This window comes from Phyllostomus hastatus, unplaced genomic scaffold (assembly GCF_019186645.2).
Source record: "Phyllostomus hastatus isolate PE091 unplaced genomic scaffold, TTU_PhHast_1.1 phas_contig_148, whole genome shotgun sequence".
Classification (NCBI taxonomy): domain Eukaryota; kingdom Metazoa; phylum Chordata; class Mammalia; order Chiroptera; family Phyllostomidae; genus Phyllostomus; species Phyllostomus hastatus.
In genome coordinates, this window is record NW_025333607.1 from 21868157 (window position 1) to 21893529 (window position 25373).

At 55.1% G+C, this 25373-nt stretch overlaps 1 protein-coding gene across 2 annotated transcripts in view; it reads left to right on the forward strand.

Annotated features, from left to right (window-relative positions):
* Nucleotides 1-24846, forward strand: part of NEK7 (NIMA related kinase 7) — a 66998-nt gene extending 42152 nt beyond the window's left edge. For both annotated transcript variants that reach the window (XM_045861623.1, XM_045861622.1), the window contains 5 exons: nt 5585-5693; nt 6518-6625; nt 13728-13822; nt 17857-17970; nt 23661-24846. In XM_045861623.1, the coding sequence (XP_045717579.1) occupies nt 5585-5693; nt 6518-6625; nt 13728-13822; nt 17857-17970; nt 23661-23771 (537 nt within the window). In that variant the 3' untranslated portion in view covers nt 23772-24846. The remainder of the gene's footprint in view (nt 1-5584; nt 5694-6517; nt 6626-13727; nt 13823-17856; nt 17971-23660) is intronic.
* Nucleotides 24847-25373: the final 527 nt, after the last annotated feature.

Here is a 25373-nt window from a genome sequence, read left to right on the forward strand (position 1 = left end):
GCTCCCGGGAGCTGCGGGGGACGCGCCTGTCCCTTCGCCGCCCAAGCAAACTTGCAGGGCTGATTGCCTCACAGGAACCTCGCCTCCGCCCTCTGCAGAAGCGCTGCTCAGGCCAGCGGGAGAGGAGAGGAGAGGGCTGTGCCCGGGGTTGCGCGTCCATGGGGGTGGCAGTGAGCCCAGCTCCTTCTTTGAGTGGGTCTCGCCCTCCGTGGATGCCATGGGGTGGCGGGGGGAGCTTTCAGCAGCCGACCCCGGGGAGGCAGTGAGACGGGTTCAGAACTGCAGGATTCTGGGCGTGGTGACGAGTAGGGCCCAGCCCACGTGGCATTGGTAACCGCACTCTTCAACGACCCCGGGGGCCTCTGACCAAGCTTTGAAGGGACCTATCATGTAAAAGACTAATTGGGAAACCTCTAAGATAAAAGACTTGATTCTCAAGTCCCAAGCTTCCAGAGCACCCTGACGTGCGTCGGTGGAATTCTGACGCGGCTCCCCCGCAGACAATCGGTGAGACCCTTCTTCCGGCCTCCCTCGGGGCAGCGTGGTTCGAGCCTGTGGAGGGTCCGCATCTCATGCTGAGCACCGCCTGTTTGCCGAGGCAGCGGGCCAGGCCTCCGGGCAGGTGTCGCGGTCCTCCCTCGAGAGAGCCCCCCGTGAGAGCCCGGGTCCTGGCCCTGCCGCCTCCTGTGCGCCAGCCCCCCTCCCCCTCCTCCCAGGTCCTGGGGCGGCTGGGCCTCCTGCGTGCAGGGGTCTGCCCTGAGCCCCCCCCCCCCCAGGGCTGCCTGTGGGTGACACAGTCTGGTCTGCGTCACTCAGTTCCCCATACAGACGTCACCCTCTCAGGCCAAGCCTCAAGACCCACACAGTCACGCAGCCAGGCGGCGGGATCGTCGTGTTCCGTGTCTGATGGTGCCTGGACGGCACTGTCCCCACCTGACTCGCAGCTCGGCGGAGTCCGGGGACCTCGTCTGCTCTGCTGGCCCGTTTCCAGGGCGGGGCCGGGCTGATGGCCGTGCCGCACACCAAGGGGCTGGTGTGTGCGTGCGAGTGCACGGTTTTACGCCTGGCACACTTCTCGGCCCCAGGGCCCCATGGCGGTCCCCGCCCCGCGCTCACGGGAGCCACCGAGGTGCAGAGAGAGCACCGCCGGCTGAGAGGGGGGCCTCCCCTCCCCAGGCAGCCCTGGGAACTTCCGTCACTGCTTTCCGGTGTGTGTGCTGCGCGCTGGCCTTCGTAAAGTGGACTCCAGGAGGAGGAAATTCACACGAACTTCTCCTCTGAAGGAACGTGCCGGGACCTGAGGCCGCGGGCAGGGCAGCGGCAGGTGCCGGAGACGTAAGGACGTGATCCGTTCATTCCTCTGTAGCGAGGCGCGCTGCAGACCATCACAGCGGCGCCGCCCCCTGTCTCCCGTCTCCGGCCCAACTGGGGAGAAGACAGAAGCGCAGACGCAGCTCCTCGTCGGGTGTCCGGCAGCAAACCCGCGGACAGCCTCGCATCAGAGATCTTCCCAGTGAATAATTAATTGGTTTAGACCAGGCTGACAAACATAATTAAGCGATGTATGGTTGAAACGCTCGGTATTTCTCTAATTAGTGACGAGGAGAACCCGCGGCTGCGGTCGGAGGAAACTGTTCCCAGATGGGCCTTGACAGGCAAGGAAGCCCAGGACCTGTCGTCGGGTACTTCTTCATCACCGGGGTCCGGACTCTGCAGGGGGACAGCCTCGCGCCAGACGGGCTTCCCTGCGCCCACCCAGTCGCGGTGTGCGTGCGCTCCGCCCTCCGCACGACGCCCCCCGTCAGGTCGGGCCGGCCGGTGTCCGCCCGGTTTTGTGGAGTTCTTCCCCAGGGCCGCCGGGTCCGCCCTGGCCACGTGGAGGGACTCGTCTGGGGACGCAGACCTGGCGAGGAGGCGGGGAGAGGCCAGCCTCAGACACACGTGAGCCGGGGTTGGCTTCGGCCTGCCCGCACCAGCCTCGCTCCTGGGAGACCGGGGAGCAGCTGGTTCGGGGACCCCATTCCCTCTGCGGCGTCCTTTCCGGCCGCGCACGGTGCCGCAGTGCAAGGGCCCTCACTCGTTCTGCCTGCTCACCGCCAGCGCGGCGCACACTCCACGGGAGGGGACTTCACACCCAGACCGGGGAGTTTCGGGGTGAGGTGTGAGGACTCTGCTTTCCATGAGCTTTGATACATTAGCTGAAAGAGCAACATGTTGTAACTTACACATCCCGTTCATCTTCTCGGTGGGGGGTTTCTTACACCTGCAGACGCAGTTTCATTTGCGTTTATGCAGCCTTAGAGGCTGTGCCGGAAATCAAACGTCTCTTGCCCTCTTGACCTTCGGGCTCCGTAGAGCCAGGAGCTCTTCCCAGCAGAGCGCCACCTGTCCACTCGGTGACTGCAGCTCACCTGGCACCCGCTCCCCCTCCCCCTCCCAGCCCCTGGCGCGGAGCGTGGGAGGGGCCAGGGCTGCCGAAGGCGGTCTGTTCCCTTGTCTGCCAGCTCCGCTGCGAAGCTGAAGGCGGCCCCGCGCTGTGCACGTGGGGTCCCCGTACGTGACACCCACGTGTGCCCCCCCCCCCCGCCGTGTGAGAGCCCACACGGACCGACGTCTGCGTGCGGCGCGTGTGTCCCACGGAGCCTGCAGCGTTGCTGACAGATGTCGCGCAGGGCTTCTCCACTCCTAGAGCAGCTGGGCGGTGAAGCGGCGCGGAGCGACAGGATTTCGGTGACTTGCGGCTGGCGCACTCTGGTGACCTTGGTGACCATGGTCGCTCCGCGAGCAGCACAGGAAGGTGGCGCACAGGTTTGCGGCGGCGCTTACCTGGGAGAAGCGGGAGACGGTTCTCCGGGAGCTGCCTGCCCCGGGCGTTTGAGGCCGGTGCTGGCCCACGGCGGGCCCAGACTGAGGGGGCGCGCCCGGGCGGCGGGCTGGCGGCGGAGACGGGGGAGGTGGGACGCTCCGGCTCCCCTCCCGCGTGGGTCTCTGCCCACGTCTCGCTGCTCTTCTCAGTGCTGCCCCGCCGCCGCGGTCTCCTGGCCAGGGGTGTGAAGTGTCTTCCCGGCGGCCCCCTGCGGCCGGGTGTAACCGGACGAGAGGACGCGCGGTCGCGGACCCGTGCGCGCGGCTCCGGTGCTCGGATGCGGGAGGGGAAGGTCGTCGGCGTGTCCACGCGCCGGCTCTCCCGGTTTTAGGGGCACGGAAGCTTCTTAGCACTGTCCGTGCGGCAGCAGGCGGTGCCCCGCCTTGCAGTAACGGCTGTGCTCGTATGCTCTTATCGACTTTGAAAATACTTTGTTTCCTTGCTAGTAACGTCCCGGTGTTCAAAAGACAGCGTTTTTAGGGGGAGAACTTTGTGACGTTATAGGAACTTAAAATTCTCTTTGTTGGCTAAATAATGGAAGGTTCTGTTTTTCGAAGGCTTCATCGCCCAGAAAATGCTTCACCTGTTCCGCACTCTCTGTCGGAGGACGGGATATCTGTTCAGTTTCTGGTAATACCCCGCACGATCAGAGAGCGGAGAGATTCCGTCGATAAATCTGGTACGAACTGTAGTGCGGAGGCAGCTGAGCGCTGGGTGGGTTTTCCGGACTCACAGGGCTCGGGTGGGAATGTTTCGTCACAGCCTCGGGTCGAAGCAGACGCCCGCGACGAGCGTGATCCACAGCTCGCGGCTGCAGCCCCGCCCGGCCTCGGGCCTTGCAGAGCGAGCTCAGATACACGGACCTCACCCGGAGTCCCGACTCGGCAAATTCTCACGCGCTGCAGATGAGGGTCGCTTACCAAAGTTCTGACTGAGACGGGACTGTTCTACGTGTTTATGTAATTCCCAAGATGGCGTGGAGCCAATATCTGTGCCTTTCAGGGTGGTGAGAACACGGGTTTCCGTAGAAAGAGGAACAGTCCACCGATGTCACACTAGCAGCTGTCAGTCAGCCTCGCCTTCAGCAACACCCTGTCTTCTCGGTCACCCAGCCTCCGCGCACCGAATCCTTTGAAGTGACCGCCGCAAAATGTCGTCTCCAAACTGCACTGGGATGACGGAGGGGTGTTTGCTGGGAAAGTGACATCCCTTCTGCTGGCAGAGGTCTGACCTGAGCCCAAATTTACGACAAAGGACAAAGACCTCTGACTCGCCTGTCTTCTCCGTGGAGGCCACGTGTCGTGTTACCCGGGCCTGTGGGGGCCTCGAAGGCCTAACCATCGTTATTATTATTATTGCTTCCTTTGTTCTCGTTAACCGGAGATTTGAAGGGTAGGCTATTCCTATAAAGTACCACAACTTTTGGGTGAGAAAATGTGCTCTAGTTGCAGCGGGGGCCGTGGAGCCCTAGAGCCGCGCTCAGAGGCGGCGGCGGCGGCACCGCCTCGGCCGTCTCCAGACTCTCGGCCTCAGGCCGCGGGGAGGCCGAGGCCCGGCCAGGGCACGGCGGGTTCAAGGCCAGTCCTGCAGCCCGTCCCGCGCAGCCTCACAGTCAGGTCGGCTGTACCAGGTGGCCGTGGCTGCTGTCAGTGGCACGTCTAACACAGATGTGACGGCACTCCCAAGCGGGAACCTTTCCTCACACCGAATGAAAGGCCCATCGTCACATCTGTCCTCGGGCCCCACACAGGGAAGGGGCGGACACCGGCAGCCGCCTGGCCCCGGTCCTCGCGACGTCCCTGGTCTCGCTGCCTCGTGATCGCGTCTCTCCTGTGCTTCAGCGCGCCTGGGCCCCAGGCGCACACTCGCCGCCTTTGCGCTTCTGTCCGGACTGCGGCGGCACATTCCTGACGGGTGCGGCGCGACGGGCCAGGCGTGCTCCTCGGCGGGTGTGGGGTCCAGGACGCAGGAGCCGGGGGCCCGGGCGCGTCCAGGGGACGTATACTATGAGTAAACTCTAAAGTGTAGAATTAGAATAAATATAGAAAGTGGACTTTCTCGCACTGCTGGTTGGCAGTTCGCCCCGGGCGGCGGCCCCTCCCCCTCGCTGCCGGAGGGCGCTGGGCGTCTGCCCGGCCGCCTGTGGCTTCTTCCACCCCTGAGGTCCCGTTTCATCCTCTCAGAGCCGACTGCAGGTTTGACTTGCCACGTGCAACAGAAATATGTGCGAAGGTTTTTTACTTAAATCCTTTAAATGCTTAATAAGTTAAGTGATATTTCAGGTCACCAGGGAGACTTTACTGTTGATTTAGAAGGAATTCTGTAGTGAAACCTCTGTCAGCAGAAGAATTGTCTTTTAAGCAACACACATACCTTCAGGTTTCTAGCATGTTTTATTCTGGCTCTTCCCCCCGTGAAATTCGACGTCCTCCTCTTAGGAGAAGAGACGACCTTACGTAGGTGTTAATGTTTTGGAATAGTCGGACATCGCAGAGACCGTGATCTTTGGCCTGTGCTCGCTTTCCGTACAAGTGGGAGAAGTCGAGCTGTGAAGTCTGGTGAAAGTCCTGGGATCATTGTTCCCTGGAGAGCCAGTGACCCTTTGGTTGGTTATAGGGAGATAAAGTAGGTGTTTTTCTGACTGACGAACTTTTGCACGTCAGAGTCTAGTCGAAAGGAATTGTAGTGCTTATACGTCTGTTTTCCGTTTTCCAACAGCACTTTAAGAAGCAGAAGCGGCTGATCCCGGAGAGGACCGTGTGGAAGTACTTCGTGCAGCTGTGCAGCGCGCTGGAGCACATGCACTCCCGCCGGGTCATGCACAGAGGTGAGCGCTCCCGCGGCCGGCCCCCGAGTCACAGCCCCACTAGGATGATGAGCCTAGGAGTCCAGCCCTCCTTGGTTTCCGATAAGAACAAGAATTAGTTATGTTTTTGCTCGACTCTTCTGAGCGTCTTAGGGATTTGGTAGGTAAAGGAAGAAAAGCAGACGCAGGAAAGCGTAAGGAAGTTTGTTTTATTTTTTGGTTTTCTTTTTTAGCTAAATAAACTGTATATTATGGCTACTTAGATCTTTAATTCTCAGCATCAGCCTTCAATATATTCGTGGTTATTAGTCGAATTGTTGGGCATAATGTGAAGGTTACATCACTGAGGAACTCACCTCTTGATTTGGGGGCATGAAAAATGTTATTTAATTTACTTACTATTTATTTGAGCATCTAAGATTTCTAAGGCTGTCTACATAAATTATATGTCTATAGAGTTATGATTTTTCTGTTTCATGTAAATATATCTATACATTAATACTTAGTAAGATATTCTATTTGACGTTGATGTGAAAAAGACACAAATTTGTTTTGTTCTTTGAGTACCCCCAGAGTTTCCCTGGCAACGGGAAACAAACACGTGAAAGGAACTAAGTCGTGGTGTTCACGTGCTGCGTTCATGATTGTTCGTCTCTCAGAGGACGGAGAGCGCAGAAACACCGAGAGAGATAAAAATCACGCGAAGTAACGTAATTGCTTCGGAATTCAAGCAGACTTATTTTCAGGCTGTGCTTTACTTTAAATTCCGCCGTGAAAAGCGGTTTTCAGTCCTTGAGAATGGCCAAACTGACCCCCTCTTTCCCCGACGGCTTCCCCGCGCGCAGACATCAAGCCGGCGAACGTGTTCATCACGGCCACGGGCGTGGTGAAGCTCGGGGACCTGGGCCTGGGCCGCTTCTTCAGCTCCAAGACCACCGCGGCGCACTCTCTGGGTGAGGGGGCCGGTGGGGTGGGGTGGGGGCTCCTCGGGGCGGGGGGGAGTCACCCCCTCCCGCGGGCGCAGCGCGCGCGCCCGCCAATCACGGGCCAGCGCGCCACCCCGAATCCCTGGGCGGAAAGCCGCTCGGGCACCGGGTGTCAGGGGCGCTGGGACTCCGCCGGCTCTTGTCCGGGAAAATGCTGGCGAGCAGAGCCGGTCTTCACACGCCCCGCAGGTCTGCCTTGCCTTTGCGCACGGTGACACTAGAGAAAGGTCAGGGAGGGCCCTCTGCCTGCAAGGACTGTGGGTCAAGTGAGGGTAGAAGCCCGCCCGCGACTCACGTTTGCTGACAGCTGACTCCGGTTTGTACTTCTGAAGCCTCGTAACCCTCGTCTGTTACTGGCGTGTGTGTGAGAGGGCGAGTGTGGAAGACTGCTTTTAAGAGCTGGTTCCAAAACGTAATTGAAACCGTGACCACCTACACTAATGAATCTTGCTTACAGAAAATATGGTAGGACAATAGATCATATTGCATGTTTTTTTACATTTTATTTTACTGAGGATAACCTCTTTAGGGCACGATTTATCCGTAGAGCAGGTCTAAATTTTAGTGAAACTACAAATAAACCAAATCCGTATGTAGTTTATAAATAAAATTATGAATAAGTTTGCTTTAAATGAAGTTTATCCTGGAACCGAATTTTATTTAACTTTGTAAAGATATTTTTAGGAATTTGGTTCCAAAAGGTAAGGAGCGTCTTGTAATAATTATGCATTTGTACTCTGTTTGTTTTTTTTTTAAATACAGTTCAAACACCAAATAAAGGGTGCTCTTTCCACTGATCTTGATTCATTAATAGGAACACACACTTCCAAAATTTTTTGTATGTACCAATCCTCAGGAGACTAGCAAGTCTTTGAGGTTTTGAATTGTCTATGTACTTTGCATCTGTTATGTCTGTTACTTGATTCCGTGACCACAAATCAACACACAGTAAAACCTGTTCTCTCACGTTCTCTGTGGTAAGATTCAGCACAGAGTGTCATTCTGTGCAGGTGGCCATGTTCCCAGTTTTCAACAGCGATTTTTTAAATAAAAAGTTTCTGAATGTAGGGTTAAACATCAGAAACACTAAACCTTATGCTGATGGATGTTCAAACCATGTTCAAATCCTCAAAACCCAAAAACTCAGAGGCCTTCACCTGTCCCTCGGCTCCCCCCGGCTCCCCCCCATTCGCTGAGTCACCGTCTCTCTACTTCCCGGCCCCTCCCCCTCAGTCCACAGTTGCGTCATGTTTGGGGCGGGAGAACAGCCCCGTGGGTTCCAGGATTCTGTGCTTCAGTGAATGGGGCAGCACGAGAGTCCTGTAAACGCTCAGCGCTGTTTCCCATGCGGGTTGTAGCCCACTGACGAGTTGTGAAATCCATTTCGCACGCTGCAACCGGCATTAGTTTCGGGGAAATAAAATATGATGGAGCAGACGCTCTCAGAAGGCACTGCAGGTGCGACAGCAAACTCGGTCCCTGAAACCTTTGCTCAGGGGCAGCGTGTCTTCCCATGGGGTCTCAGTGTTGCTGGGGGTCATGGTCAAGGAATCTGAGAGCCACCTACCAAGACTAGAAGCTTGATGCAAGGGACAGATGTGTTCTCATCATAGAATTTGAAGATGGAGACATACACAGAGCACCTGTCACATTTATAAGGTTGATAGACGACACGATAGAAAGGGCAAAGTTCAGTACGGCAGGTACCACCTGGTGGTTTTGGTTTTCGTCTCCCTGGGAACTGGTGATCCTGGGCATCTCCTCGTGGCCTGTTGGTGTCTGTACATCCTCTTTGGAAAAATGTCTGTTCCGGTCCCCTGCCCATTTTTTTAATGTGATTGTTTTTCCCTGAATTTATTTTTATGAGTTCTTTATCTGTTTTGGATAATAACTCTTTATCCGATAAAGCATTTGTAAATACCTTTTCCCTTTCAGTAGATTACCTTTTCTTTTTGTTGACAGTTTCCTTTCCTGTGCAAAATCTTTTCCGTTTGACATAGTCCCATTTGTTTATTTTTGCTTTTGTTGCCCTTGCTGGAGGAGGCAGATCCGTAAAATGTTGCTAAGACCAATGCCAACAAGCTCGTAGCCTGCATTTTCTTCTAGGAGATTTTGGTCTCAGGTCTTGCATTCAAGTCTTTGGTCCATCTATTTAAATGTGATATTTAGTTACTAGTATATAGAAATACAATAGATGTCTGTATATTAACTTTATATTCTGCAAATTTAATGAATTCATGCATTAGTTCCGGTAACTTTTTGGTGGAATCATTAGGGTTTTCTATATACAATATTATGTCATCTGCAGTAAGTGACAGTCTTACTTCTTCCTTTCCAATTTGGATGTCTTTTTTTTTTTTTTCTTGTCTGATTGCTGTGGCTAGGACTTCAATACTATGAATAAAAGTGGCAAACGTGGGCATCCTTGTCTCATTTCTGGTCTCAGAGGGAGAGCTGGCAGCTTCTTACGGTTGTAATCTCAGCTGTGGGTTTGTGATACATGACGGCCTTTGTTGTGCTGAGCTGTTTTTCCTTTATACCTACTTTGTTGAGAGTTTTGCCATAAATTGGTATTAAGTTTTTTCAAATGATTTTTTTTTTTGCTTATTACAACGATTACTTGATTTTTATCTTTTGTTTTGCTAATGTGGCATATCCAGTTGATTGATTTGTGGACATTAAGACATCCTTGCAGCCCTGGAATAAATCCCACTTTGTCATAGTTTTGATTTTTTAAGTGTATTTTTGAATTTGGTGAATTTAACATTTTGTTGAAGATTTGTGCAGCTGTGTTCTTCCAGGAGTCGGGGCCTGTGTGGATGGATGGATGCCTTTTCATGCCTTTGGTTTTGGTGTCTGGGTAACGCTGGCCCAATAGAGTGAGTTTGGAAGTATACGTTTATCTTTAATTTTTCAGGATAATTTGGAGGACACCAAAATCCTCTTTAAATATGCATTAGAATTCACCCGTGAAGCCATCTGGACTTGCTCTCTTAGTTGTTGGGAGATTTTTGATTGCCGACTTAATTTTGTTACTGATGGTCAGTCTGTTCAGATTTGCTGTCCCTTCGTGAGCTAGTCTTAGAAGATTGTGTGTTTCTAGGAATTGGGTTATTTCTGTTCAATTGTCCTGTTTGTTGGTGAATAATTAATTGTTTATAGTCTTTCCCTCACAACTTCGTGTTTCTGCGGTATCGGTTGTAACTTCCCCTGTTTCATTTCTGGTTTTACTCATTTTGGCCTTTTCTGTTTTTCTCTGACACGTCCGGCTAAAGGTTCATCCGTTTTGCTTTTCTTTCCAAAGAACCAGCTTCTGTCTTCATTGATGATTTCTACTTTTTGTCTCTACTGAATTTATTTTCTCTTTGATCTTTATAATTTCCTTTCTTCTAACTTGGGCTTTGTTTACTCTTCTCTTTCCAGTTGCTCTAGATGTGAAGTTAGAGTGTTTATTTGAGATTACTCTTGTGTCTTGGGCTAGGCCGTAGCACCCCAAACACCCTCTCGCTGCTTCTGCTGCTTACTACAGATTTGGGAATGTTGAGCTTTTATTTGCATTTGTCTCAAGGTGTATTTTGATTTCCTCTTTGATATCTTTGTTGATTGATCTATTGGTTGTTAATAGCATATTGCTGAGTCTCCACTTGTTATTCCCAGGCTTCTCCTTGTCATTGATTTCTAGTTTTATATCATTCTGTTCAGTAAAGATGCTCGCTATGACTTCTGTCCTTGCAAAGTCACTGAGAACGGGGGTGTGTCCCAGCACACGGTCCGCCCTGGAGAACGTTCTGCACGCGCTTGAAAAGGACGTGTGCTCCGTTGCTTTCGGATGGAATGTTCGCGCGTGTCAGCCATGTCCATCTGGCCTGCCGCGTTGTCTGAGGCCACCGTCTCCTTATTGATCTTCTGTCTGAGTGATCCACCCGCTGCTGTAAGTGGGTGTTCAAGTCCCTCACTGTTGCTGTACTGCTGTCCATTTTCTCCTTCTTTCTGTTAATATGTGCTTTATGTCTGTGTATCTGTGGGGTTCATAAATATTTACCAATGTTACACCCTCTCGTTGGGTTAACCCCTTTAGTGCCTTGTAAAGTACATTTGTTTTTTAAGGAAGAAAATACCACACTTAAGAAAATATAAATTTTATAAACCACTCCTTTTCTATCATTCCTGCTAGTTTATTATTAGGTTTTTTTTTATTAAATAAGAAAGTTTATTTAATTCTTAAGGGGCTTCTCCTCTTAGTACCAGTCCTGCTTCCGAGAGGCTACTCCATCACAAACTGGAGTAGAGAGGGAGAAAAAAGTGAATTTAAAAAAAACCTCATTAGAGAAATTAATCTGCTACACGGTCTGACCCTGTACCCTCCCGCGTGGCCTGCAGACTCCGAAGGTGGGTCTGAGTGGCTGGGGGCGGGGCGGGGCGGGGCGTCACCTGCTGTCACGGCGGATGTGTTTCCACCGAAGCCACAATCACCGCACCCACGACGAACGACGACGCGTTTCCTGTCGGACCACGGCCTCCGGTGGAACGGGAAGCCGGGCGGGAGCGGGACAGTGGGGACAGCGGGACAGTGGGGACAGCGGGACAGTGGGGACGTTCCAGCGCGGCGGGCCTTCTGCCGGCCTCCGCAGTGCCCCCCGGAGCGGGGACACGGAGCGTTTTCTCTGCGCACACACCTTTGGGATCTTAGTTACCGTCTGTGCTTCCACGCGCTGAAAACCGAACTGACTTTTAAAGGCAGCGAGAATGCCCTGGGCCGGCCCCTGTGCTCACCAACGCTGGAACCCCCTCGGGGGGTTCTGTGGTCTTTGTCATTGCCGTCGTCTATCGTCGGCGAAGGAGTAACCGCTCTCCGCCGTTCCCGGCGCAGCACGCTGTCCCCTGGCTCGGTGACCGGGCGGCCAAGTGAGCGCACCGCCCCCTCCGACCGGCATCAGGGTTCTCCCACCCGAGCCTCCCGAGCTCACGCTGCCCACACGTGTCCCAGTGGGAGACATCCTCTGATGTCATCTTGGAAAGGGAGCGCGCTTGAACTGGCGTCCACGCGGCTGCACTTGGCGTGCCCGCTGCCACCCGTGCTCACGCGGCGGCTTCCCCACACCCGCCCACCCTTCTGCGAGGCGCATCCTTCCGCCCGCAGCGGGGTCCGGAGCCGCCGAGGACGCGCGTGCTCAGTCCGCACTGCGGGCCGCTCTCCACAGTGTCTCCAGCTCTCACCCTCTCGGGAATTGCACAGTTGCTCTGGGAAGAAGCTCGTCTCCAATGGTGACCTCTCGGCTGTCACAAGTGTTTGTCTAAGACGCAGGAGCAGCAGCGGCCAGCCACCTGCGCCCTGTCCTGAACCCCGGAGCCTGGGAACGGCCTTTCCTAGCCCAGCTCCCCGCGGCCCTGCCGGCGCGCAGAGGGGCGTCCCTGTCCAGACCGAGTGTCCCTGTCCACAGCCCTCGGCGCTCACGCAGACTCGGGGAGGGGGGGGGGTGCTGGAACCCCAGAGCCAGAGAGCCCCCCTCCGTTTCACCCAGGACCGGGGCAGACTCTCCACACCCAGCAGTTTCGCAGTTTCTTGACGTTTCTGACCCAGACGGGAAGTGTCGAATGTACGTGTCTGTCCTCAAAGCACATGCTGCCATTCAGGGACTTATGTCTTCAAGGTCGTCTCCTTTGTGCCGCTGCCAAAGAGCCCGCATTCTGTGTAAGCTCCCGCTGCCCCCGTTCGCCTGTTCCTTCCCTGGTCGTCCTCGCCCGAGATCCGACCGCGGCGCGGGGCTTTAGGGGAAGCGGACTCCCGCCCAGATCACATTCCCTGTGAATAGCGGTTCGTGACACTGTCGCCTTGAACATGGTGTCGTTTCCACACTCAGTCATGAGGCTGTCACTTCATTCTAATTTTGGAAAATTGACTCCCGCCTCTGCGGTGCGGGCTTGGATCGTAAGGGGAGCCGGGTCTGTCCTCGCTGCCTCTCGCCAGACGCCACGGCCCCGCCTGGTGAGCCACGGTCTTACTAGGGTCTGCAGAAAATGCCTGGGTGTTGCTGGAAAGGAACAGAAAGAGGGGAATTTCCTTTCCTCCATGGTAGCAGTGTGTTTGGGTAGCTCCTGCTTCAGGCAACTTAGATCCTCAAATACTGTTCTCAAACCTTGATTTTTCTTTTTGGCAAAAAAGCGCCTTAGGCTCATAATAATGGTGCAATAGGCCTCTGAGGTTGCAATTTAATATTTTCACGTTGAAAGCCATAAATAGTTTTACCCTACAAAATAGAATGTATATGCCTTTGTTTATTTTTAAATGTTTAGTAAATATTTATTAACATTTATTGTTAGCTTTATCTTGAATGTGCATAGGGAAAAGGTATTGACACATCAAAACAAACAAACCCAAAAATTACCTAGAGTATCCTGTCTCTAAAAAGGTCTCAGTGGTGGCAACCACTGACATTGTTTTTCAGAGATTTCGGTAACCTCTCACATGCATTATTTTGGAACCCTTGGATGTCCGATCGTCTGTTACATCCTGTCTAAAGCAGGAGTGAGTGAGGTAGGGAAGGTTAATGGTTACATAGTTTCTCGTATGAGAGCGGCCACGAGTTCTGAGATGTTTCTGTAACAGTTAACGAGCGTGACTCATGGATGCGTACTCTACCTGCGTGCACACCATTGTTACATGCCAATATTTAAAGGAAGGATTACAGTATCGTGCTTGTTTGGGGCGTGCCAGCCTGAAATTTTTTAAAGGAAGGAAATGAAGTCCCTGTGAACCGCGCACCCAGGTTTCCCTGTTAGAATGCCCCTTCCCGGTTCACTGCTGTTCCCTGGATCCTCCGCGGACCGGTGAAGAGGCAGAGGTCACTGAAGCCGAACGCACCCGGCCCCTGTGGGTGCAGAGCGGGGGTCCGGGGGCGGTGCGAGGGGCAGGGCGCGGAGAGGAAACGCAGACCTTCCGCGTGTTCTCAGAAACAGGGTTCTGGGTGCGATGAGTGCTCTCGCTGACGTTCTTAGCCCAGGATTTTGGGCGTAGCGCCCCGCCCCGGCTGCGCCTTCACGCCTGTGCCCCTCTTGTCTCCCTCGGCAGTGGGGACGCCGTACTACATGTCTCCCGAGAGAATCCACGAGAACGGCTACAACTTCAAGTCGGACATCTGGTCCCTCGGCTGTCTCCTGTACGAGGTAGGTCCTGCCTGCCGCAGAGCGCCCGCGCCGCAGCGGGTCTCCGGGCCGCGCCCGCCGCCCCTGTTCTTAAACAGTGTGCGCGCGTGCGCGCTGGTTGTTCCTGGCCGTGGCCGGTCGTTAGGGTTTTAATCGTCGTGAAGAGTTAATGCTCTCCCTCAGTCACCGCTTTTATGGGAGAATTTAATGAACTACACGTTCTTGCACGTTTACTTTCTCTAATGTATTTTTGATTGTTTCTCTGTTGATGGGAATTTTCTTTTTAAACTTTTTTAACGTTCACGTGCTGTTTTCCAGCACATCTCACCTATGAAAGTGTGCATCTGAGCATCTGTGAACAAACGTGCGACCCCCGTGCACTGCAGGAGGTGCAGTGGAACGGTTTAAACCGTGAAGTTCGGGAACGGTCTCTGTCGCCACCTTTTCCCCCCTCTCACGTGGAGCAGTTGGGCTTTAAGCCTAGCTCACAAGCCAGCCCGCTTCTAGGTTGTCACTTTGTTTCACTTCCCCGAGTAACAGTTTGTGCGGCTCCAGCTCGGTGCAGTGCTCCCCCCGGCTCTGCTGCCGCGGAGGTGGCGAAGGGGCACGGGGTCACGGAGGCGGGTCCCCCGGCAGACACTGCCGCGGTGCCCGGGTCGGCCCCGCCCCTGCGCGGACTGTCGGCAGGTGGGGGCTTCTTAAGCCAGTGACTCTGTCCTCTTACTGAAGGGCGATCCTCCTGGGGTTACAGGCTTTGAGTTAAAGGCGTTAATTTAAAATTAGCCTGCATTCGAATAACCCTTTTAGTAAAGTAAAGGGAAGGGAAATAGTCCATGGAGTCATCTTCCTACTTTAATGCGCACAAGGGAAGTCCAAGTGGATACATAGAAACCAATGCATCATTTCCCGCTCTCGGTCGTGTTTCTCGGCCTCCTGAAGGGAACACAGAGCGAGGTCCCCTTCCCCAGGGCTCACACGTGCTTGGGCATGGACCCTGAGAAACTGTTGTGTTTATTTTTTTTAATGCATGCCATGGTCTTTAATTATCAGTTTATTGATTGCAGTTCCATGTTTCCAAATCTGAAGAGACTATTTATTTTGAGATTATTTATTTTGTTCTTCCTACTACAGTGACTAATGATTATTTAAAAAGAAAGGATTTTTAAATGTGCTTAAATTATACCTGTAGGATCATTTTTATTATGAAAAATCATGAGTTGGTGATATAACAAATACGTTTGTGTGTGCACGTGAGATTATAAGAGATTCATGCTCACTATATTCTGTCAGTAATTTTGCACAGTGTTAACAAGAACTGAATTGATCCTGTTAAGTTACTATGATGTTTAAAAGGCACTATACATTTTAAAACACTTTATTCCTGTTCAGTCATCGTAGATCCCTTTGGGCCGTAGTCCAGTATTACCAAAGCAACACTTTCCCTCCAAACACCTAAAATAAACAGCCACGTGGAATTCCTCTTGTGGGATTAAATTTAGCCATGGAACGGTTTGGTGGACGCTGCAAGTGTCTTTGGTGAAGTTTGCATAATGCTTTGAGGGCCAGCAGGCTCTCGCGTCAAAACTGCAGTGACCCTTCGTGTCCGAATGTGCCTGCCCGCGGCCGTGCCCCCCCCGGACCCCCGCACTGAAGGTGGCCACCAGAGCGGGCACTGCCTCTTTGGACCCTCCCGCGGCCACGAGCTTCTGCGCTGTGCGTGGTTTTGAGTTCAGGAACTTATCACGTTAGCATTAGAGTTCATCTTGGTGCATTTTCTCAAATCCCGCATGCAGGTCCTTGGGAAGAACTAGAATTTTTCCAAAGGTTTAATTTGCGTTTACGTTGTGTCTGCGTCCATTTGGGTTTTAATGATACCGTGTTACTAGAAACGCCCAGTCACTGAGCCTTAAAACACCGGCCCTGAGAGCACCCGGGTACTCCACACCGTCGCGCTGAGAATTTACAATGAAGGCGTCGGAAGCCTGTTTTTGAAAATGTATTGGAAACTCGGAAAATTAGACTTTCAAATGTTCCTGAAACCTCAAAAAAAAAAAAAACACAACCCCAGCAGTGCCGTTTTAATTGATATGCAACAAAGTAGACTTTACTAATTACACGGAGACGCGGTGCCTCCGCGACACGGCCCTTTACACGGGAAAGCCGGTTCTACACACCCCCTTCATTGTTCGGCGCAGCGGCCGCGCCCGGGCACGGTTGTAGGTTGGTGGCTTACCGTTCAGAGAAAGAGGGAGCTGCCGCCAGCCCCGCAGACAGACAGCGGGCCCCCGGCCCGCCGACGCCCCCGGAATACTAATCAGCGCCGCCGGACCCCGGAGGTCAGGGGCAAGTCAATCATCCCGCCGCCCGCTCCGCGCGGAGGATCAAATTAGCCTGAAAAATTCAGCTGCCGGGCGCGCGGCCGAGCAGCTGTCAGGGCAGCGCCGCGCTGCACTAATGAACCAGATGAATAGTGCAAAAGCTGGAAAATAAAAACAGGACAGTTGACATTTTTCATCTGTCAAAGCAGGAGATGCATGAAAATAGACCGTTCCCGTTTAACTCCTTAGGGGACAGGCTGGGTTTCGCTGTGGGTTTTTTTTTTTATTTTTATTTTTTTTAAGCACTGCAGGATTGAGACAGAAGTCCTGTGATGGGCCCCGGGCCCCAGGTGGTGAGCTGGGGGCACTCACCTGGGGTGCTCAGCCTCAGGGACGGGGCAGTTGACCCCCGCCCCCCCCCATTCTGTCCTAGTCTGGTTTGCCACTACGTGACCTTGCATTTTGAACAGAAAACCCAAAATGTGATTATGACCGGAGGGCCTCCCTTAGAAATGTCCTCTCCGAGGGAGTGTCTTCCGCGTTTGGGGACACTCAGGTGTCCACTCTCTCCTCTTCGCGTGGGGCAGCTCCTCCCGAGGCGGCTCTCCGTGGGGCCGCGGCTGCGGCTCCGAAGGGGTTAAGCCGCGGGCGCCCGCGGACAGATGAGAGCCATTTTCAGCTGTCCTGTCCCCGCTGACGCCCGCTGAGCAGCGCGGCCCGGGCCGGCGTGTTCCACACACTCGCCGCCTGTCTGGGGGGTGCGCACGCCGCCCTCCCCCATCAAACTTATTAGCGCGCGCGGGGAAGGGTGACTGGTTGCGGGGCGCCCGCCGCTCCGCGGACACCCCGCGCCGCGGCTTGGGGGGGGGGCAGGGGGGAGGGGGCTGCGAGCGGGGCGCGCACGTTTCCGATCGATTTTTAGTTTGTAGCCCTGCTCGCCGCGGCCCTTGCTTGCACCTGCAGCGTCAGGTTGGAACCTTGCCCGGAATCACATTGAAATTCCATGTCTTTTTTAAAGTTGTTCATTCTTCGAGCCATTTTTTTTTCTCCTGCATCAGAAATCTCATTTGGATGCCTTGAGGTAGCGTCTGACTCGCGGCGCTTTTGAGCACGTTTAGTGCGTTTTTGAGACGTTATCAAAAGAGGAAAAAAGCTCGAAGTCCTTGCAACCTGCTCGAGATCAGTTGCTAGTTCCGACGGAGGGGTTTGTCTTTCTGCCGCAGCTGTTACGCGGGAGGAGAGAACCCTGTCTGTGGTCTTCCTCGAACCCCTGCTGGATGGCACTTCTGCTTTCACTTCGGTTTGGGTTTCGTTATTTTTTGGCCATCACCTGCTCGATGTAAACCACCAGTGTCTGTTTAGTCATGAGATAACACTCGTGGCTTTCATGGCGTTGCAGGTGCAGAGGATTTTAAACTACTTTATGTTGTTTTTCCGCAATACTATTTTATGTTGCGTGTGTGTACACATAACTACTGTTCATCACTTCTCCCTTTTAGGGAGTTTTAAATGTTGAACAAAGCCACCAAACATTGAAGTGAGATTTTTAGAAGTTACTAGAGAATGACCAGAAAGGGGGTGTGCGTAAAAATCGAGGGTTGATGGTGTCAAAAATCAAGAGCGTCCGGCTCACTTTCTGGGAAGCGTTTGTGGCTCTTTTCTGCGCATGTGACCTCTTGATGCGGCCGCCTCCGGAGCCACCCTCTCACCGTGCCGTGTCGTCGGGGTGTTTTGCAGATGGCGGCGTTGCAGAGCCCCTTCTACGGCGACAAGATGAACCTGTACTCGCTGTGCAAGAAGATCGAGCAGTGCGACTACCCCCCGCTCCCCTCAGACCACTATTCGGAGGAGGTAAGTGGTGCCCCGTCCGCGCGCCCCCGGCGGCCCTGGCCAGCAGTGCGCGGTGTGGGAAGTACCCGTGTCCCGGAATGCATACGGCTGCGAGGCCAGGCGGCAGGAGTGGCGGTCTTCTCTGCCGCCGCTCCCTGGGAGACGCGTGGTTCCAGTCCACTCTGCGGTGCGTGTATGGAGTGGACACCGCCCCGCCGTGGGGCGGACTCGGCGCCTCCTGGGGCCACCGGACACGCCCGGGCGGAGTCGGCCCCGAGTGGCTCAGGCCCGGGCTGTGCGGTGCAGGGGCCGGCGGGCCCCGCGCAGGGGCAGCTCCTCCCGCTCCCTGCTCCCCGTCTCAGGATGGCAGGCAGGGCGGCCAGAACTTTCTCTTCTGGCAGCGCTCTCCGGTTCGTGTTTTTCAGAAATCTGAACGGGCGTCTTAGCCGCCTGTCCCCAGCCTTACGCTCTCAGCCCGACCCTCCCTCCCCTGGCCGTGCCCGTGCCCATCGTGTCTCCGCTGTGTGCGCGGGTTCCCCGGGGCCCGTGCTGAGCAGTGGCTGGGGTGGGGGGGACATTTCAGAAGACCTCCCGTCCTAAGATCTGAGTCTGCATCCTCACTTGCTTTGGAGACCCGTTGAGACAAACTGTTTTGGCTCCACCCAGAATCCCCCCATTTTAGCCTAATACTTCCTGACTTTACCAGTTCCGTCCTGACTTTTTACCAGTTCCGCGCTGACGTCACCAGTTCCGCCCTGACGTCACCAGTTGGGAGGCTCTAGCGAGCAGCAGGTCCCCGGCCAGCTGGGGCTCACAGAACCCCTTGCGGGAAGCCTGCCAGCCGGCCCCCGGAGAAGTCACCGCTGGGGGCCAGCGGGTCTCACCTTCTCAAGGGACGGCGTTCGGTGTTGCCCCCGGAGAATGGGGAGGGGCGCAGGGAAAATGTACAGCAGTTACCGTGCTCACTCATTAGGCAGTCTGGCGTCCCTCTCTCTGTTTTGAAATGATTGGCCCTCGGTTTTAGTCGTCCGTCAGGAAAACGGAGTCGGTGTAACTTGGAAAATAAACATCTCTGAAGAGTTTCTACCACGGAGAGCGTTTGGGGCCCTGGAATGTTACACGTGCCTGTTTTCTGGTGGTCTTGCGGCTGCTGACCAGTGATGCCTGCTTCTCATTCCAGGGGGGCGCTGTGTGGGGGGAGTCAGGGTGCACCCTCGCCGGGCAGGGGCGACCACTTGGAAGGGCTGTCTGTATCCGATGCCCGGGCCATTCTGTGAGCCATTTAATTACTATTTCGGGCATGGCGTATAAATACGGCATTTCACAAAAGCAGCCTCCGAGCCCTCGGCCCGGAGCGCAGGAGGGCGTGCGCGGGCCCGCGGAGTGATCGCGGGGTGTCAGGGCCCCCGCTTTGTTGTGTCACTCATGCCGTCTTCCCCCTTCCACGAGGCGCATGAATATTTCACGGAGCCGCGTCGTCGGCCCCTCTTCTTCCCGACTAATTTTCAGACTGTCTGCATTTGCATTTCACATGGTGGCTGATTAGGAGATGCGGAGCGCGCGGCGAGGCCTCAGCAGGCGGTTTCCATGGTGACCTTCGGCGGGATTTTAATGACGCCGCGCTCCCGGCCGCCGGTGGAGGCGCGCCTGCCCGCGGGGTCCCTCCCCCGCAGCTGCAGCCGGTGTGAAGTCGGCGCTGCGGCCCGCAGCCCAGGGGCAGGTATCAAAGCCGGGCCGGGCGGAAGGTCTCGGGGTTGGGAAAGCAAAACCACTTCCACTTTCACTCCCCGCCCCGTGGCGTGGCCGGTTCGTGGAGGAGATACCAAGCAAAGCGTGCTGTCTGGTGTCCCTTCCAAAAATCCCAGGAAGAGCATGGTTCCTGCCGTGGGTAGAGTCTGTTGTTGCGCCGGTGAGACGGGCGAGACGGGATGCCGCGGCGGCGTCCGTCCGGGTGACGCTGGAAGCGAGTCTCCCCGGAGCGAGGAGGGGCGGGCGGGCGGCCCGGCGTTACTGCAGCCTGCTCGGGGTTCCGGTTCCGGTTCCGCAGAGCGTTCGCAGATCGAGAGCTTCGGAGTGCGGGTGTGCGGATAAGTATTTTCTCTCCCTGAGTAGGGGACGCTGCGAAGTCATTACGCAGAATTCACGATACAGAAAAAACTCAGACAGACTCGGTGCCGCGGGTCCCCGCTGCTGTCTCCGGCATCCTTTGCAGAGCAGGCTCTTAGCTCGGCCCGTTGGAGACTCCACGCTGAACTTAATTTTTTAATGCAGCAAAACATAAGAAACAGTGCAGAGGGAAGTATAAAGTTCTTAAACCGAACTTCTGATCAGAGGACTGGGTCACTGGGTGTCAGCGTTGCAGCCGGACCGGGGTCAGGCCCTGTGACCCCCTCCCCACCCCAACCCGCCCCTGCAGACCTGCCGGGACCGCCAGTGGGTCGTGACGCACTGTCTTCACGGACGCGGCTTCCTCTTCTCAAGTCCCCCTCCCGGTGCTTCAACCTCCACTGCCGGTGTTTTTCCCTCCCTGAGACGATGCCACATGCCTGCGCTTTCCATCCGGCGGCTGTAGGAGGGGAGACCAGGAGCGGAGGGTCCCCTCCGCCGCCCCGGGCCTGGGGAGGTGCCCCCCGCGCCGGAGAGCCCCGGCTCACTCTGGTCCCCACGGGTGGAGAAGCACCGCGCTGGCTCTCTGCCGGGCTCCGTGTGAACACCAGAGAAATAATCTGACTTTTCATTCGACTAAACCGATTTCGGGTGTCTGCAGGGCGATTCACAGTGTAAATCCGCGGGGTTCCCATAAAACCGGAGTACTGAATTGTCAGCTCCGGAACGCACCGTTTCCTTTAGTCCAGGAGGGGGCGCTCCTGTTGGAGAGACGGGGTAGGGCCTCACGCCCACCTTCCCGGGGCAAATAGGGACCTGGGGCGGCGGGGCGGTGCAGACCCGGCCTCTGCGCGCTGTGACCGGGGCTGGGGGACAGTGACCGGGCAGGACGGGCACGGAAGGGCGGGTGGGGGCTGGTCTTACCTCTCAGGCTGCGCGCGCACGTCTGCCGGCGGGACAGAGCAACGAGAATGTTCAAGTTTGCCGGGCCGGTGCCATCCCTGTCTTTCCCTTAAGGGAAGGGAAACACTACATGAGAGCTTTGCAAATGACGACCGACTTTCCACCGGACATGCACGAGTCATTGCTATTGGAGTTCAGCCTGTGCCCCAAGAAGCCTTTTAACAAAGCTGAAAAGTCCGCGAAAACACGTGACCCTCGCGTTAGCTCATAAAAGAGTAACTTTGGGTAAATAAGAAAAAAAAACAAGAGGAAAAGTATCAGGTATGGGTTTGTTTGTATATTCTGAAGTTAGACTCGGTCTATAAAGCTTTTTTATTCGTCTGAGCGGTCTAAAGGGCTCTGCCTTACAGTTCCCGGAGTCTCCGATTTCAGTGAAACTGGAGCAATCCCCGGGGTTGCCGCCACCGGCCGGTGTTTTCTGAGTTGCCGCTGGAAGGCCGCTCCTCGTCCCCGTCCCGGGACCACTTACAGGGGCGACCCCCGCACCGGGCACGGCCTGTGCTGGGAGGGGATGTCGCTCACCGATGTTTTGAGGTGCTGACCGCTCCGTGACCAGTGCTCAGGGCGCGAGAACACTCGACTTAGAGACGTGGAAGGGCATGTACACTAGTACAGCGTGCAGCACATAACCGTGCCGCTTCTAGAATCATCTCAGGGTTGTGCGTTTCCTCAGACACGTGGACAGCGTTCTGCTCTTCCCTGAAACGGTTTAGGAAGGGTCCTGTTCTCACTGTTTGTGAGGCCGGTCCGCCCCCGCACTTCAAGTTGCCACATAAGATTTGGTGTTTAAGCTTTCAATGTCCCCTGTTTGTTTAAAAAAGACAGTTCAGCAGGCCCTTGGTCCGGTTATGCTTCTGCGGTGACGCTGGGGACTTGCTCCTTGAAGACAGGAGTCCGGCGCCAGGCCCTGCGTCCTGTGTCCCATGGGGCCCTGTAGAGCCACGTGACTCCCGTGGACTTGCCCCGGGTTTCCCGAGGACGCGGGCGGGTCCTCAGCGGTGACACAGACATTACGTCCCTCACACCCGCCTGAGGTTGCTTCCCTCCCCTCCCCCTGGTCCCCCAGCCCGTCACTGGGACACTGCGGTGCACAGGCCGGAGACGCGAATCACTCTGTGTAAACAAACACCCACAGCGCTGGAATACGGTGTGCCTGTGTCCCCTAGACCCACTGGGGGTGCCCACACGTGTCCTAGGCTGGGTGGGGACGGGGCAGGTCTGGGGGGCCGGTGCAGTAATTGGTCTCGGAGGACGGAAGATGGGGGTGAGGAACACCAGCGCCCACGCCGCGGCCTGCGTTATCCCGTGGGGAGCCGCGGTGTCAGCGACCTGCAGCTGTAACGCACAAGGAGCCCACCGCCACCACCTGCACGTGATTGAACTCGGTGGCAATTGGGTCACCGCCCCGACAGCGACTGTTAACACTCTCTTCTTTGTCACGGTTTGGGTGCCCACCTCTGTGCTTCGATATTTCTTTAGAAATACACAGATCACAATATATTAGTGTGTTCCACTTTATTGACAACCAATAGTCATTCATTTCCACATGCCTCATGATTCTGTAATGCTTTGGACGTGTTATAAATAATTCATCTTATTTTTACTTTGTATGCTTTTTCTCATTTAAATGTTTCTGTGTTGCCTTTTAAATTTCCTTCCAGCATCTGAATTAAGCAGCTTTTTCTTCCCTGGTTTTGTAAAGGCCTTTTGCCTATTCAGACCCTTGGCAGCCTGGTCTCCGCCTCCTCGCCCTGGTGCTGGGCCAGACCCTGCCCCCCCCCCAGCACACTCACCTCTGGGGGTGCACCTCGCCATTCCACCGCGCCGTGCACAGACCACCCCACAGGTTTTGTCCGCACTCCAGTTTCCTCTAGAGGGTAGAAGTTGATGACTGTGAAGAAACCATAGTAATTCAATAATGTAGAACATGCTACTGTACTGGCCAGAAAGAGTTAATGCAAATTTTCAAAAGATCTAAATTATTCCTAAAGACGTACTTATAAGGCGGAAAAAAAAATCTGGCTCCTGATTGTGGAAAAGACCTCTTTTGAAACAATGAAATTTGCTGGGGAGACCCTGGTTGATTAGACTGTGTGGGTTTCACAGTCCCGAGAGCCAGGGCTGTGTGGGCAGTGGGTGCCCGCCACCCAGAGTCAGGCCGCCTGCCGCCGCCGAGCATTTGGTCCCCTCCAGCTGTGCCTCCCCGGCCCCCTTCCCTCTGGTGACCGCCTTAATGTGGTCTGTGTCTGTGAGGTTTTTCCTGTTTTCGCTTTTCGTTCGTCTGTCCATTTCGGTTGTACAGCCCACCCGTGAGTGCAGTCAGGTGGTTCTTGACTTTCCCTGTCTCTGACTGGCTTCGCCTAGCACGATGCCCTCCAGGCGCGTCCGCGTTGTCGGAATGGGTGCATTTCCTCTGGCCACGCATGCTCGCCAACGAATACGCCCCTTAGAACGTTCCAGCGACTGCGTGGTCTCCGGCAGTGGTCGCGCGTACTTCTGGGCGCGTGAATATTCGGCCAGGGCGTGCCCTTCCCCCGGGAGTGGGAGCCGCCCCCCCCCCCCGAGAGGGAGCCGCCCCCCCGGAGTGGGAGCCGCCCCGGGCCCACGCACGCCCACTAAGCGCCCGCGCTCTGTGTCCGCAGCTCCGGCAGCTGGTGAACACGTGCATCAACCCGGACCCGGAGAAGCGGCCGGACGTCACCTACGTGTACGACGTCGCCAAGAGGATGCACGCCTGCACCTCGAGCAGCTGAGCGCCCGGGGGAGCGACGCCGAGACCACCCAAGTGTTTCCGTGCAGGCCGCGCCCCCGCCTCCGTCCGGGTGCCGGCGCCGACGCGCCGGCACTCGCGTGCTTCGAATCCTTAACCAGTTTTCATCCAAGCTTCATTCTGTCCCCGTGTAAGTCGCCTTCCTGCAAAACCCAAGTGACTTTGGAGAGAGCGGATTGCGTGCTGGCAGAGCGAGAGCAGCGCAGCGGCTCTCGGGGGAGCGGGGTCCGGGCGCCGACGCGGAGTGCGCGCTGGTGGGTTGTGTTCGCATGGACCCTGGGGCTGGCCGCAGGCGGCGCGCGGCGGGAGAGACCCCGGGGGAGACCGCCAGGACAGACCCAGCCCGCCCGCGCGGCGCCGGGGCTGGGGACCGCGGGCCTCTCAGTCCTCCTCGGGCAGTGGACAGGAACACGATTGTGAACTTGGGTGACTATTTTATTTTTGAAAGTTGAAGTATGTGTTTTAGTTCTTAGCATCGTAGCATTTAAATAATTCTTAAGGTAAACGTCAACACGAACTATTGGAGAAACATTGAAAATTCTTAGCTCATACATTGAAAATGCAACTCTTAAATGTGAACACATTGGGGGACAGAATGTGAGTCAGACACTGAAGAGTTTTTCACTTTGTTTTGTTTTGTCTTCGTATCTTTGATGCGCTCTCTGCATGGAAACGGTATAAATGAATCCGCATAAAAAGTGGTTAAGGATTTGTTTGGCTGTCGTGACGGTAATTTTGAAAGTTGCACATTGCCCAAGGCTTTTCTGTGTGTTTATTATTGTTTGTACATTTGGAAAATATCCTTTAAATGATCTTGCAGTACTATATTTCCATTTCTTTGCAAATTTAAAAGCCCCACTCAGAGATGTACACTATAGTTTAAGCGTATGTTTTCATTCATAGGTTTTAGTGAAGTTCTGATTGGTCCCCTTGAGAAATTTTTTTTTATATTCCGCAAGCTACTCTCTTATTTATATTGTATGTGCATTTTATCCGTGAATATTTCAGATTCTCTGACAACACAATACCCTTAAAATGTCTTTGGTGTTTGAACACTCTTCCTGGATTGGAAACATTTTTCCTAAACTTCTGAGAACGGGGACCGCCCGGTGCGCCCGTGCACTGTCGGGTCGGAGAGGGAGGGAGGGAGGGAGGGAGGGTGTGCGTGGTGCGGCCTGCGCCGGTGAGCGCTGAATCGGCTTGGGTCCTGCCGACAAGGCTGCAGTTCTGGATTTTGTGTGAAGAAACGGAACTGGCCGTCCCCACAGGCAGAGTTTTTGGGAGACGGCCGGTTCTGCCGGGAAGCGTTGAAGCAGAGTGCCGAGTTCAGGCAGGAAGGTGACAGACAGAGGTGGTGACCGTGCGTTGAGGGCACGGAAGTGGCCGGAGCCCCGTGAAGGGGGTGGAGTTGTCTTTTCTCTGCGTGCCCTCAGGTGGGGGTCCCCAGTTCCTTCCAGCGCTGCGAGGCCGGGGCCAGGTGGCCACCCGTTGAAGGACGCCGTGCCACCTGGGGCGGATGAGCCGGCCAGCGTGGGGACCTAGCCTTCCAACGACACCTGCCTCTGGCCCGCGTCACCGCCGGGCT